Source organism: Leptopilina heterotoma, unplaced genomic scaffold (assembly GCF_015476425.1).
Source record: "Leptopilina heterotoma isolate Lh14 unplaced genomic scaffold, ASM1547642v1 Lhet_60, whole genome shotgun sequence".
Taxonomy (NCBI): Eukaryota; Metazoa; Arthropoda; class Insecta; order Hymenoptera; family Figitidae; genus Leptopilina; species Leptopilina heterotoma.
Window position 1 is genome coordinate 4,931,872 of NW_025111138.1, and position 16,843 is coordinate 4,948,714.

General features: G+C 18.9%; 1 protein-coding gene across 1 annotated transcript; it reads left to right on the forward strand.

Moving 5' to 3' along the window:
• The first annotated feature begins 9,730 nt into the window (after window positions 1-9,730).
• LOC122509357 (carbonic anhydrase 2-like) lies at window positions 9,731-15,045 on the forward strand. Its single transcript, XM_043623355.1, has 6 exons — window positions 9,731-10,068; window positions 10,245-10,424; window positions 13,371-13,512; window positions 14,101-14,206; window positions 14,497-14,724; window positions 14,871-15,045. The coding sequence occupies exons 1-6, from the start codon at window positions 9,999-10,001 to the stop codon at window positions 14,985-14,987; spliced, it is 843 nt and encodes a 280-aa protein (XP_043479290.1). The 5' UTR covers window positions 9,731-9,998; the 3' UTR covers window positions 14,988-15,045.
• The last annotated feature ends 1,798 nt before the right edge of the window (window positions 15,046-16,843 follow it).

Sequence of the window (16,843 nt, forward strand, 5' to 3'; positions counted from 1 at the left end):
ATATTTGCTTTTGAAGAATTTATTTAAATTGGTATTAAAAATAATTGAAATCATGCGATGAGTTATATAATTTATGAAAATAATTGAATTCTTGCAATGATTTTTATTGAAAATTATATAGAACGAATTCTTGAAACGAATTTTATTACAATTTTTAAAAATAATTGAATCTTATTTTTTAAAATAATTGAATTTCCAAGAAAAAATTTATTACTTTTAATAATAATTGAAATCCTGCGATGAATTTCTTTATTTATGAAAATAATTGAATTATTGCAAAGAATTTTATTAAAATTTTTCAAAAATATTTGAATTCCTGAGAACAATTTTATTATTTATAAAAATAATTGAATTCTTGCAATTATTTTAATTGAAAATTATAAAAATAATTTAATTCCAAAGGAGAATTTTATTATTTTGAAAGGAATAATAATTTAATTCTTACAAAAAATTTTATTAAAATTGAATTTTTTATTAAAATAATTAAATTTTGTAATAGAATTTCATTAAAATTTTTATGAATAATTGAATTATTTTGAAGAATTTTAATAATATTTTCAGAAATCATTGTTTTTTTCGAGGAATTCATTAAAAATTATATTAAAAATAATAAAAATTGTTCTATGATTTTTTTTATTTATAAAAATCATTAAATTTCTGCAACGAATTTAATTACAATTTTCAAAACTAATTGAATTCATCTAAAGCATTTTATTATTTATGTAAATAATTGAATTGTTGCGAAGAATTTTATTAAAATTTTCAATAATATTTGAATTCCTGAGAAAAATTTTATTATTTTTAAAAATAATTGAATTCTTATGATTTTAATTGAAAATTATAAAAATAATTGAATTCAAAAGGAGAATTTTATTATTTTGAAAGGAATAATAATTTAATTCTTACAAAAAATTTTATTAAAATTGAATTTTTTATTAAAAAAATTGAATTCTGTAATAAAATTTCATTAAAAATTTTATGAATAATTGAATTATTATTTTGAAGAATTTTAATAATATTTTCAGAAATCATGATTTTTTTTGAGGAATTCATTAAAAATTATATTAAAAATAATAAAAATTGTTCTAGGATTTTTTTTTATTTATAAAAATCATTGAATTCCTGCAACGAATTTAATTACAATTTTTAAAACTAATTGAATTCATCTAAAGCATTTTATTATTTATGGAAATAATTTAATTCTTGCGAAGAATTTTATTAAAATTTGTTTTAAATAATTTAATTCTAGACATAAATTTTATTATGAAAGTAATTTAATGTTCACAGTTTTTTTAAGGATATCAAAATTGAGAGAAAAAACGAAACAAAAGCGTTGCGAATCAAAATTTTATTCAAATAGTAGATATGAAAAATAATTGAATTTCATTAGTGGATAAAAGTTACTATTTTTTGTTCCCCAGTTGGCGATAATAAAAAAAAGAAGTAATTTACTTTTTAAATCAAGAAAGCAAAAAAAAAAAATTTTTTTTTTTCTTGAAAAACAATTGTTTGAAAAAACATTTTCCCTTTTTTTTTTCTAACGAAATGGTCTTTTTTAGGAGATGAAAAAAAAATTAGAAAGGGTGATATTCCCAAGTTTTCTCAAAGGATCGATTCTGGTTAAGGGGAGAAAAATGCTGTTCCACACACAACGGGATCGCGAAATGCCCTTCTCGCGTTGAATGGATTTTTAGGAAGCTTCCTCTCATTCAACGAACCCACATTCTATTTTAGCCTTTCCCAACACTATTCTTTTTCTCCCTGGCAAAGCTCTTCTAAGCCAGTTTCTCGTGTTTCACATTCTCGAGTGAAACAATTGAGTGCATCGTCCCTTGGGTTTGTGGCAGAATAGAAACACTAGTGCATGTATCACATAAGAGAAACACTGACATTACTATATAAACTTCAAAAACTACTTTAAAAAGTAGAAAATTTCATATATATTTTCCACCTCTATTTTTCATTATAAAATAAATAAAATAAACGAAAAAAACAAAAAAAAACGCATTTAATTTAATTTCTATCAAATTTCTCTTTAGAAAACCAATTAAATTACAAATAATTCATAATATAGTTTCAATGAGAAAAATATAAAAATTATAAGAAATTAACTTTACAAGTATTTTTAAATTATCAATTATCAATTCACAGTTTTTCTAAGTTTATCAAATTGAAACAAAAAACGTATCAAAATTATTGTTTTGCAATTATTCTTAAAAATTTTATTAAAATTCTTCCAAAGACTTCGGTCATTCTTAAAAATGTTATTAAAATTTTTCTTAGAGATACAATTCTTTTTAAAAATTTTAAATAAAATTTATGCACGAATTCAATTATTTTTAAAAATTTAATGAAAATTTTTCCCATGACTTCAATTATTTTCATGAATAATAAAAATCATTGTAGAATTATTTCAAATATTTTTAATACAATATTAATGAATTCCTCTAGAAGTGCAATTATTCTTAAAAATTTTACTGAAATTCTTTTCAGAAATTCAATTATTTTCATAAATAATAAAATTCCTCTCAGTAAATTCGATTATTTTTAAAAATTTAATTAAAATTTTTTCCATGAATTCAATTATTTTCATGAATAATAAAAACCATTGTAGAATTATTTCAATTATTTTTAATACAATAATATGATTAATAAATTCCTCGAGAAGTGCAATTATTCTTATAAATTTTACTGAAATTATTTTCATAAATATAATAAAATTCCTCTCAGTAAATTCAATTATTTTTAAAAATTTAATTAAAATTCTTTGCAAAAATTCAATTATTTTCAAGAATAATAAAAATCATTGTAGAATTTCAATTATTTTTAATACAATGATTATTCTTAAAATTTTTACTGAAAATCTTCTCAGGAATTCAATTATTTATAAAAATTTAATTGAAATTTTTTGCAAGAATTCAATTATTTTCATGAATAATAAAAATCATTGTAGAATTTAAATTATTTTTTATACAATGATTATTCTTAAAAATTTTACTAAAAATCTTCTCAGGAATTCAATTATTTATAAAAATTCTAATGAAATTCTTTTAATGAATTCAATTATACTTTCCATACAATTTCAATTAAATATCTCGCAAAAAATTTAATTAATTTTTGAAAATATTAATAAAATGCCTGCAAAGAATTCAATTATTTTTAATGCATTTCTAATAAAATTCGTAATTAAGTAAATAAAATAATAAAGATTCAATTATTTTCAATTTAATTTTAATTAAATTGTACGAATTCAATTGTTTTCATATTTTTAATAAAATTTCTGTCAAGAATTGAATTATTTGAATATTTTTTTTACAATTCAATTGTTTTTCTAAATAATAAACTTTCTATCAGGAATTGAATTATTTTTAAAATGTTGAACAAAATTGATTTCAAGAATTATATAATGTAAGTAAATAGCAATTTCTACGTTAAAAGTAAATTAAAATTATTACTGAAAACTCATTTTTATACTTAAATTATTTAAAAAAATAAAAAAAACAATATTAATTTCTTAATATTTGAAATTAAAAAGGAAATAAACAAATTTCGTTCGTTTTAATGTTCAAAATTTTTTGAGATATTTTGAGAATGAAAATTATTCATTAAATGCGAAAAAAATATATTTAAGAAGAATTTTTATACAGTAATAATGTTATATTTACTTTATGAATTATTTTCTTTATTTATTAATTAATTTATTTATTATTTTATTTATTTATAAATAATTAAATTCAAATGTTTTTAATTTATATTGATAATAACTTTTTGTAACTGGAAATAGAGAAACAAAAAATTTTCGAATTCTCAACAATCAACAGAGAAATAGTCTTTAAAAATGATTTATAGTTTTTCTGGAGAAAATATTTCACATACATCTATTAGAGCAAGTCATTCGACTGTCTGGAATGCTGTGAGTTGGCTAGACTTTATTATTTCGTGGTAAAATGAAAATTATATATATATATATATATACATTCCATGTATTGTGAATTATTGCAATAATTGATTAGAATTCAGTTTTTTAAACAAAAAAATATTTTGTAATAAAAATAAAATTCATTTATAACATTCTCATTAAAAATAAAAAGGTCTTGTTTTTTTTTTATCAAATACACGAAACAGTATATAAATAATTAGTTTTTTTTAATTAATTAATAACAGTAAAATTTATTCAAATAATTTTTTTTCTGTCTTTTATTTTTATATTATATTAACTCTCTGAGAATTAGTAAAACTAAAAATGTTTACTAATTTAAATTAGTAAACATTAGTAAAATTCACTGCACTTTTTAAATTTGAATTATTAAAAATGTTTAAATAGTAATTTGAATTAGTGATTGATTTTTTACATTCGAATTAGTAAATTGTACTAATAAATGAGTAGAAATTTACTTTTAGCATTTGAATTAGTAAATTTGAAATTTTTTTAGCATTTGAACTAATTTATTAATAAAAAAAATTAGTAGAAATTTACTTTTAGCATTTGAATTAGTAAATTTTACTAATAAATTAGTAGAAATTTACTTTTAGCATTTGAATTAGTAAATTTTACTAATAAATTAGTAAAAAATTTACTTTTAGCATTTGAATTAGTAAATTTTACTAATAAATTAATAGAAATTTACTTTTAGCATTTGAATTAGTAAATTTTACTAATAAATTAGTAGAAATTTACTTTTAGCATTTGAATTAGTAAATTTTACTAATAAATTAGTAGAAATTTACTTTTAGCATTTGAATTAGTAAATTTTACTAATAAATTAGTCGAAATTTACTTTTAGCATTTGAATTAGTAAATTTTACTAATAAATTAGTAGAAATTTACTTTTAGCATTTGAATTAGTAAATTTTACTAATAAATTAGTAGAAATTTACTTTTAGCATTTGAATTAGTAAATTTTACTAATAAATTAGTAGAAATTTACTTTTAGCATTTGAATTAGTAAATTTTACTAATAAATTAGTAGAAATTTACTTTTAGCATTTGAATTAGTAAATTTTACTAATAAATTAGTAGAAATTTACTTTTAGCATTTGAATTAGTAAATTTTACTAATAAATTAGTAGAAATTTACTTTTAGCATTTGAATTAGTAAATTTTACTAATAAATTAGTCGAAATTTACTTTTAGCATTTGAATTAGTAAATTTTACTAATAAATTAGTAGAAATTTACTTTTAGCATTTGAATTAGTAAATTTTACTAATAAATTAGTAGAAATTTACTTTTAGCATTTGAATTAGTAAATTTTACTAATAAATTAGTCGAAATTTACTTTTAGCATTTGAATTAGTAAATTTTACTAATAAATTAGTAGAAATTTACTTTTAGCATTTGAATTAGTAAATTTTACTAATAAATTAGTAGAAATTTACTTTTAGCATTTGAATTAGTAAATTTTACTAATAAATTAGTAGAAATTTACTTTTAGCATTTGAATTAGTAAATTTTACTAATAAATTAGTAGAAATTTACTTTTAGCATTTGAATTAGTAAATTTTACTAATAAATTAGTCGAAATTTAATTTTAGCATTTGAATTAGTAAATTTTACTAATAAATTAGTAGAAATTTACTTTTAGCATTTGAATTAGTAAATTTTACTAATAAATTAGTCGAAATTTACTTTTAGCATTTGAATTAGTAAATTTTACTAATAAATTAGTCGAAATTTACTTTTAGCATTTGAATTAGTAAATTTTACTAATAAATTACTGGAAATTATTATTTATAAGTAAAATTTACTAATTCAAAAGCAAAAAAACAGTCACTAATTCAAAATAGCAAACATTTTTAATTTTTTACTAATTCAAATTTAGAGAGAATAATATAGTATTAAATAGAAAATAATATTTAAATTATAATTAAATTAAACATCGAAGCAGAGTGAACACAAAACTTAAGAGCAATAAGTCGCCTTGAAATATAAATTCCCAAATAGATTTTGCGACAATGATTTATATTCCTAATTCGAGAACTTATATTTATATTCTGTTATTGTTATAATTCCACCATGTAAAGTATATGCGGTTAGTGATTCGATAATTGATCTTGTGGGTGGATATTTCTTTAATTAGTCGTTTTGTAGTTTTAATGGATTTGAACTTTAATTTTTGGAAAGAGCGCGTTTATATAGTTATATACATATATATTGGTTGGCTCTTGTCGACTTTGCAGACTCGGTAAAATTTACGGCTGCTGCAGCAAGCACTTTGATATAATTGAACAAACCCGAGGATTGATTTTCACAAAGAATCTATGGAGGAAAGTACTTTAGCAAACTCACTTTCCTTTATAAAAAGTGTAAACAAAATTATTGTAATTTAAAATTTTATTTGTAATAAAACATTTTTTTATTTTTCCTATGTAGACCTAATTAGAAAATCTCTTTTAAATATTTACCTTCGAGATATTTTTTTAAAAGGATTTTTCACGTTTCATTGAGAGAAATATATTGTGAAAAGGTCGTGGAAAATTTATTTGTAAGTATTTTTTTTTAAAGAGATATTCATGAAATTGATATGGTTTTATTATTAATTTATTTACTTAATAAATTTTTGAAATACTTGAATTCTTTGAAGGAATTTTATTAAAATTTTCAAAGAGGTTAATTAAATTTTTGTGGGAAATTTAATTGAAATTATATTGAAAGTATAATTGAATTCTGAATTTTATTAATTTATGAAAATAATTGAATTCTTCCAATGATTTTTATTGACTGAAATTCATTTTTATATCAATTTTTTTACTACATAATATAATTCTTGAAATGAATTTTGTTAAACATTTTAAAAATAATTCAATTCCTGATAGAAAGTTTATTATTCAGGAAAACAATTGAATTGTAAGAAAAAATTTTCAAATTCAATTCTTGTCAGAAATTTTATTTAAAAAATGTGAAAACAATTGAATTCATACAATTTAATTAAAATTGAATTAAAAATACATAATTGAATCTTATTATTTATTTACTTACTCATGAATTTTATTAGAAATACATTGAAAATAATTGAGTCTTATTATTTTATTGATTTAATTATAAATTTTGCTAAAAAATTCAAAATAATTGAATTTTATGCAGGAATTTTATTAATATTTTCAAAAATTAATTTAATTTTTGTTAGAAATTTAATTGAAATTGTTTTGAAAGTATAATTGAATTCAATAAAAAAAATTTATTACAATTTTTATAGATAATTGAATTCCTGAGAAGAATTTTAATAACATTTTTAGGAATAATTGCACTCTTCGAGAAATTTATTAAGAATTGTATTAAAAATAATTAAAATTTTACGATAAGTTGTATTTTTTATGAAAATATAATTAAATTTTTGTAAAGAATTTTAATTAAATTTTTAAAACTAATTGTATTTCTGAAAAGAATTTTATTATTTATGAAAATAATTAAATTCTTGGAAAAATGCTATTAAAACTGAATTAAAAATAATTTAATCATATTATTCTATTGTTCTAATTTAAGAATTATATGAACATTTTTTATTAAAAAAATTCCATTAAAATTTTTATAAACAATTTAATTCTTTTGAAGAATTTTAATAATATTTAAAATAATTGCTATTTTTGAGAAATCGATTGAAAGTTGTATTAAAAATAATTAAAATTCTTCTATGAGTTTTATTATTTATAGAAATAATTGAATTTATATACAGTATTTTATTATTTATAAAAATAATTTAATTTTTCCTAAGAATTTTATTTCAATTTCTATAATTAATTGAATTGACTTAAATTCATTTTTATATAAATTTTTACTACATAATATAATTCTTGAAATGAATTTTATTAAACATTTAAAAAATATTTGAGTTCCTGATAAGAAGTTTATTATTTAGGAAAACAATTGAATTGTAAGAAAAAATTTTCAAATAATTCAATTTTTGCTAAAAATTTTATTAAAAATGTGAAAACAATTGAATTCGTATAATTTAATAAAAATTGAATTAAATATAATTAAACCTTATTATTTTAATTGAATTAATTGCAGAAATTTTATTAATATTTTCAAAAATTAATTAAATTTTTGTGAGAAATTTAATTGAAGAAATTTTATTGAAAGTATAATTGAATTCTTTAAAAGAATTTTTTTTTAAATTTTTATAAATAATAATGGAATTCCTGAGAAGAATATTAATAAATTTTTTAAGAATAATTGCACTCTTCGAGGAATTTATTAAAAATTGTATTAAAAATAATTGAAATTCTATGATGAGTTTTATTTTCTTAATGAAAATAATTGAATTTTTGCAAAGTTTTAATGAAATTTTTAAATATAATTGAATTCCGGAGAAGAATTTTAATAAAATTTTTTTAAAGAATAATTGCGCTCTTGGAGAAAATTATTAAAACTTGTATTAAAAATAATAATTGAAATTGTACGATGAGTTTTATTATTCATTATATAATAATTGAATTTGTGGAAAAAGTTTTAATTAAATTTTAAAAAATAATTGAATTCTGGAGAATAATGTTATTCTTTATGAAAATAATTGAATTCGTGTTTAAAATTTGAATTAAATTTTTTAAAATAATTGAATTTCTGAGAAGAATTTCAATAAAATTTTTAAGAATAATTGCACTCTTCGAGGAATTCATTAATCATTGTATTAAAAATAATTTAAACTCTACAATGATTTTTTTTCATGAAAATAATTGAATTCTTGCAAAGAATTTTAATTCAATTTTAAAAAATAATTGAATTTCTGAAAAGAATTTTAATTCAATTTTTAAAAATACCTGAATTTCTAAAAAGAATTTTATTATTTATGAAAATAATTGAATTCTTGCGAAGAATTTTAATTCAATTTTTAAAAATAATTGAATTCCTGAGAAGAATATTATTATTTATAAAAATAATTACGTGTTTGCAATGAATTTTATAAAATTTTGTTTTAAATATTTGAATACTTTTGGAATATTTTCAATTATAAACAAATTCTAAAAAAAAAAATTTTTAATATTTCTTTTAGTGTAACAAATCTAAAAAAAATTTCTAAATGGAAGCATATCGTAAAAAAAAGTAGTAAATAGTAGGTTTTAATGAATGAGTCCAAAGACTGAATTCGCATTCTTTTTTTCATAAAAAAAACAGTTATGTTTTAATACGATAATTACGAAAGTTTATAATTCTCTATTACACAATAACAGGAAACAAGTTTTGGTCTTAATGAAGTAATTATAAATAACAGTTTAGTTCACATTGTTTTTTAATGCAAAAATATAATAATTCCATAATCTTTTCCTTATTACCTACTTTTCCTTTATTATAAACTGTAAAACAAGTCTTGAGTTTATCAGTGGAAAATGAGTGCTATCGTAAGGCAGTGGTGGAATTGTGTTTTTAAATTCAAACAAAACAATTTATTTCATTATGTTAGTAATGCATAAAAAAATATTCCTTTAATTTTCTTTTCACGCATTTAATTTTTTTTTCTCGCCTAACTCCTAAAAATGTGCAATTTTACCTCATCATAATTGATGGGGTATAGTCTCATAAATCGATTAATGAAAAAATTCAATTAACATAAAATAAAAGAAAAATATTTCGACAAATAAAAAATACATAAATATAAAAAAAAATTACTCGATAAATAAAAAAATCTAGTGCAGCATAAATTTACTTTAAAAAAAACAAAATCCGCCGCATAATACATTATAATTTTTCAGTTTTTTACAAGAAAAATTATTGTTTTAAAATTTTCTTGTGTGTGTGTAAACTTTTATTTGTACGGGATTTCTATTGCGCCAATAACTTATTGAACATTGAAAAAGTATGAAACAAGTTTAATATCCGCTCCTCCGGTACTAACTTCAAATTACTTCAAGACACGCTCTGAACATGACAGTTGAAATATATCTAAACATTGTATTGGTTTTTGTATTTTGATCCATAAAAAAAAAATTCTTAAACGGAAACAAGAAACTTATTATTTACAAAAAATGATTTTATCCTAAACGGAGAAGGAAAAAATTAATCAAATGACGAAAATTTTCCTGCGAAACATATTTTATGTTATTACTGTTATAAGTCAACTTTTCGAAATTCAGTGTAAGGGGAAATTTTTCTTCTATTATATTATAAATATATATTCTATACATATAAACGAAAGAAAAGAGGAAGTTTTCTTTCTAAAGAAATTCTTTAATCTTAAAATCATATTTTATATATATGTATATAAAACAAGCAAGGTAATAACGCGGAATATATTTTTCTACCCCAAAAAGCATTTGACTATCAGCATAAAAATGAGTGGTATAAACAGTATCCAGATTGCGCTGGGAAAACTCAGTCTCCTTTGGATATTAACACAAGTCAAATAAAAACTGAAATCAAGAATCCAATCAGATTCAAGGGACACGATCGCCAACCACGAGAAATGTATTTAAAAAATAATGGTCACACTGGTAAATCGAAAAATATTTTTTTCCCAAACAAAAAATTTTGCTATCTCACATGTTTTTTTTCTATTTTATAAATTATATAATATGAACAAATATTTTCTATTATATAATATAAAAAGTATAAAAATAAAATAAATAATTTTTTTCATTAATTAATAACTAGCAACAATTCGCTGACTTCTCGCTTACTTTTTTTAAAATAAAATTAGCAATTTTAAAAGTAATAGAAAGTAAAAATTTGTAATTCAAATTTTTTTTTATAAAAATAAAATGTGAATTAAAATATATAGTTTTAATATTATTATAATTATAATAATCATATATTCTGACAGGGAATTCAGAGAAAAGTCAGGAATTTTTATTAAAAGTACTGGAAAAAATAAAATTTTTAGAATTCATTAAAAAATTCTGAATTTTTCTGTCTTTTTTGAATTTGACTCATAAACTATAAAATTACCACGAATTCTAATACAAAACCTTCAATTTTTTCAATTTCTGACAATAATTGATTTTTAAATAACTTAAATCTTAAACAACTATCATAAAATAAATTAATTATTTAATGAATAATTTTACTTAAATATCTCAAAATTAATTCAATTTTAAGAGAGTTGCATTTACAATTTTTATTAATAAATTAACTTCAAAAGGTTTGAATTTAAAATTTCAATTTCAATTCAAATAAAATTTTAATTTTAAATGAATTTCATTAAAAATTTTCAAGAACTTGATTTTTGAAAAATAATAATTCAAATTCTTATGAAATTAGTTAAATTTTTTAATATATGTATTTCATTAATTATTAAAAATAATGGATTCATAGAAGAATATTAGTTAAAAATACTTTTAAAAAATTGAATTTTGGAGAAGTTACAAATGATTGCAGAAATTCAATTATTTTTAAAAGTAATAAAATTCTTATCACAAAATTCAATTATGTTCAAAATTTACAAAACAATCTTGACAAAATCCTAATTATTATCTTTATAAATAAAAATATTCTTCTTCAAAATTCAATTATTTTCAAAAATTTTAATAAAATTCCCCAAAAGAATTCAATTAATTAAAAACAATTTTAATAAAATTGAACGCAAACATTTATTTATTTTCGTAAATAATAGAAATTTCACAGGAATTCAAATATTTACAAATTTTTGATAATTTTCTTCTCAATAATTCAATTATTTTCAGAAATAAAAAAACTCAATTGCAGAATTTCAATTATTTTTAATACAATTTTAATCGAATTCCTTGAAAAATGTAATTATTCTAAAATTTTTTATTAAAACTCGTCAAAAGAATTCAATTATTTAAAAATCTGTTAATAAAATTCTTTATAAGAATTAAATTTTAAGAAACATTCAATTATTCAATAAATAATTTACTTTTCTATTTAAATAATTGAATTCTCGTAGAATTTTCTACTAAAAATTGTTTTGAAAAGGAATTTTTAGTTTAAATTTTAGATAATAATATAATATGAAAATATAAATATAAAAATAATATATAATATAAAAATATAAAATAATGATTTGAACACTCGATCCTCTTTAATTATTATAAAATATTCCTATGGAATTCCTATGGAAAAATAATAATAATTAAATAGGTATTTAAAATATTTAAAAAAGAAATTATTGTTTTCGAAAAATTTTACAATTAAAAATATTATTAAATTCGTAAATTTTATTATAATAAATCATGAAAAAGTATTTTTCGTATTTTCGATTTGTCATATAATATTTTTAATTAAAGAAAAAAAACAAAAGCACACAGAAACTAATAAACTATAAATTTTTTTTTGTTTAAATAAATTTTATTTTGTTCAAAAAAAATTTACTTGGTTCAAATCAATTTTATTTAGTTCAAATAAATTTTATTTAAGTAAAACAAATTTTATTTGATTCAAATACATTTTATTTGAGTCAAACAAATTTTATTTGAGTCAAATAAATTTTTTTTTATTCAAATGAATTTTTTATTTGAGTCAAACAAATTAGAATTAAAAAAAATTAATATCTCTAGATATATCTACATTTTTTTATATGATTTTTTCCTACTTAATTATCAAATTAGAGCTTTTTTAATTTAAAAAAGGGGTTTTTATCTGTAGAAGGGATTTATTACGAAACGCTGCATTTTTTTTGTTGAAAATTCATCTCTGATTCAGAAAAAATTTATATCTCCAAATTAGAGCTTTTTTCATTAAAATAGGAATTTTTTTAATTGAAAAAAGGCTCTTTTTCCGAAACAAAGCTATAGTTGAAAAGTGTTTAGAATTTATCTCTGATTCATAAAAAATTCGTATCTTGAAAAAAGAAGCTGGTCTTGACATTTTTTAGATGCGCCTTTTTCTCAGTTGATTGTCAAATCTGAGCTTTTTTTTTAATGAAAAATGAGCTTTTTTACGAGCTTTTTTTTAAAATGAAGCTATATTTAGAAACTGTTCAGAATTTATTTCTGATTAAGGAAAAATTTATATCTTTAGAGAAGAAAATGATCTTAATTTTTTTTTCTTTTTTTCCTAGTAAATTATCAAATTAGAGCTTTTTTTTAATGAAGAAGGTCTTTTTTATTGGTAAAGGGATTTTTTCCGAAAGAAGCTAAACTTAGAAACTATTTAAAATTTCTCTCTGATGCAGAAAAAAATTATTGTTAGAAAATCCAAAATAGTCTCGACATTCTTTTATACTATTTTTGGAGGCTATTATCAAATTAAGGCTTTTTTTTTATTCAACAATTTTATTCTTATTTGATAAAAAAAAACAAGAATTTTATTTAGTACAAAAAAATAGGATTTGAACCAAATAAAATTTATTTGATACAAAATTAATTTAAAACAAGTAAATAATTTATCGTTAATAATAAGTAAACAAATAAAAAATTTAGCATAGTAAATGTATAGAAAAATAATGCTATAACGTTAAAAATTCCCTTTTTTCAAAATAGTGGTAATTAATCCTGTATATTCATCTGAAGAACCAAGTGTGGAAGGTGGATCTCTTAATGGAACATACATTTTAGACAGCATTCATTTCCATTGGGGCTGTAGAAATAACAGAGGAAGTGAACACACTGTTAATGGAAAGCAGTAAGACTTTTCTTTTCATCCGCTTACAATCAGAATAATAAAATACAAAAGAGCCTTGAAAACAAGATCAAAAAGATAGTTGCTTCAATTTTTAATTTATTACATTTTACTCTTGAATAATTTTCCTCTTTTCGGAATTTCATTAATTAACTAATTCATTCATTAAAATTTTATTATTTTTTTTTTTCTATTCTCGATTATTTTTTATTCTTCAATTTTTCTAATTATTTTTTTTAAAATTATTATCTTATTATTTTATAATAATAATAATTTTTTATCTTATTATTGTTATTATTGTTATATTATTATTATTTTTCATTGTTAATTATTATTTTTGAATGTTAGTATAAATTAATATTTGCTTATTATTATTGCCAAATAGCAAATATTAATTATATAATTTAATATATGAATTGAAAAACCTAGTTAACTTATTAAATACCTACAATCTAATTATTAAAATCATTGAGGTAGAAAATTGATAAATTACATTATATATTTTGTGAATAATTCCATTTAACTATAAACAATAAAACAGTAATGTAAAAGCAAATTCAAAATAATAACAAAATTAACATTTTAATGCAGCCTTACTTTAGAAATGCATATGGTGCATTATAATGATAATTACTGTTCAATACAAGACGCTCAAGATAAACCTAACGGTCTTGCGGTGATTGGAATATTTTTCAAGGTAATTTTGTTTTTTAATATTATTTTTCTTTTTTCTTATTTTCATTTTCACAAAATTTATTTACAATTTACAATTAATAATCAATTTTTATTTTACTTTATTCCCTTTTTTTATCGAAATTTTTACTATCATTTCCTTTTAATTGAAATAATAATAATACCTAATAATAATAATCATAATAATAACTTTTTTATTTTGTTCTCATTGATAAAAAAAAATTTTTTTCCAACAACTATTTGCAATAAAAATGATTAAAAATAATAATTAAATTTATTTTTCAATAACTTTAGATTTGCAATAAAAATGATGGTTCCACACTTCGACCTTTAGTTGAAAATTTGAAAAAGGTGCAAAAAATAAACGAACAATCATCAATAAAGCCATTTTCACTCAAGATTTTTAATTTAAAGGAGGAAATTAAATTAATCACTTATCAAGGATCATTAACCACTCCTCCATGTTATCAAACAGTGACTTGGATACTGGCGGCAAAAATTCGCAGAATCACTAATGAACAGGTCAGATTTTTTTTTTCTTATTCTTTGTAAATAATTAATAACAAAAATATAATAACTGATTTTAAATTAAGCCCATATTAAGACTTATAACTAATAATTAATAATTTTAATTACATAATAACGCTTGAAAAAATTTTCGTTTTAAGGTGGAAGAATTTAGAAAGATAAATTTAAAGCATGGAAATATGGAAAATTTCCGATCAGTGCAACCAATAAATAATCGGATTATAAGTATTGCTAAGGGTTCAATGTGCTCAATATAAATATTTGTAAATTAATAAAAAAAGAATATGAGTTAAATTTACCCACGATGAAAACGAATGTGACTCTTTACAAGTTTAATAAAACGTATAAATAAATTATTTATAATTCATATAAATAATATAATTATAATAATTATTTGCATTACTGGATTTTAATTGTAATAATTTATATGTAAATATTTGTACGATATATGTTTATAATAAAACAACTAATTATTATTGTAATAAAAATAAACAAATAAGTGAATAAATGAAAAATAAACAAATAAAATAGAAAATAAGTAATAAATATAGTAAGTAATAAAAAACACAAAGTAAAAAGTATTAAAACAATATAAAAAATTTTAAAAAGAATTTCAGTTAAAATTTTAGAATAAATATTTGAAGAATTAAAAGAATTGCAGTTCTAATTTTTAAAAATACCACTTTAAATATCTCTGAGACAAATATTTGAAAAGGGTCAAAAAATGATAAAAAAAAAAATACCAAATCCTCCATCACATGAATATACATAAACATATTGAAAAATATAATAATTTAACGTGGAAAATTTATGTTCTATATACACTAATTAAATGCACAGAAAGCAATTTTTCATTCGAGATTGAGGAAACGATTAAAGGTCAAAGATGCTATAAGAAAATCTATCATGTATAGACTGAGAAACTAACTTTTACGAAAGCGTACAGCTATAAAATTTTCTGGTGAAACTTCCTTTATTGCAGTTGAATCGAAGTTTTTGGTTTCCGAGTTATTAGACGACTATTTATGAGTAAGACAACCTGCTTTTATTCTATTTATGAGCTCAAGTACTCTTTGCTGACTCATACACATTTTTTTCCCAACTTCTACATATTTATAGATGTCGTGATTTAAAATTTGCAATAAGTAAAAAAAATTTATTTGATTCACATAAACAATTTACCTATTTTTATTGTCAATATAAATATTTACTCCCATACTCCTTCCTTTCTTCCAAATTAATAAAAAGTTATACTAACTCTCTAAATCTGAATTAGTTAAAAATAACAAATTATTAGTAAAATCGTGGCTGACTTTTTGCTTCAGCAATTAATAAAAAATAACTAATTATTAATTATTAATATAAATAAATAAATACTAACAAGATTTCGCACTCAATGAATTTTATTATTCATGAAAGAATTTAAATATTTATAAAAATAATTTAATTCTTGTGAAGAATTTTATTACAATTTTTAAATAATTCATTTCTTTCGACTAATTTTATGCAAATTCTAACGAAGATTTTTACAACAAATTTTTTAAATAATTAAATTCTGTTTGGAAATTTTATGAAAATAGTGGATATTGAAAATCATTGAACTGCAAAAAGTTTATAAAAATAATTAAATTTTACAAAAAATTTGTAAATTTCTCAATTTTTGAGAATAATTTAATGTCAGTGTGGAATTTTAATAAATTTCTTTTTTAAATAATTGAATTCCTAAAAAGCATTTTATTATTTATGAAAATAATTGAATTCTTGCAAACGATTTTATTAGAATTTTTTAAAATAATTGAATTTCCAAGAAAAAAATGTAGGTATTACTTTTAAAAATAATTCAATTCTTATGATGAATATTGTTATTTATGAAAATAATTCAATTTTCAGGAATAATTTTGTTATTTATCGACATAATTGAATTCTTTCGAAGAATTATTCATGTAAATAATTGAATTCTTGGGAAGAATTTTATTAAAATCTAAAAGAATAATTGAATTATTTCAAAAAATTTTTATTAAAATTCTATTTAAAATAATTGATTTCTTTAGAACAATTTTATTAAAATATATTTGAAAATAATTGAATTCCTGTGAAAAAGTCTAATATTTTT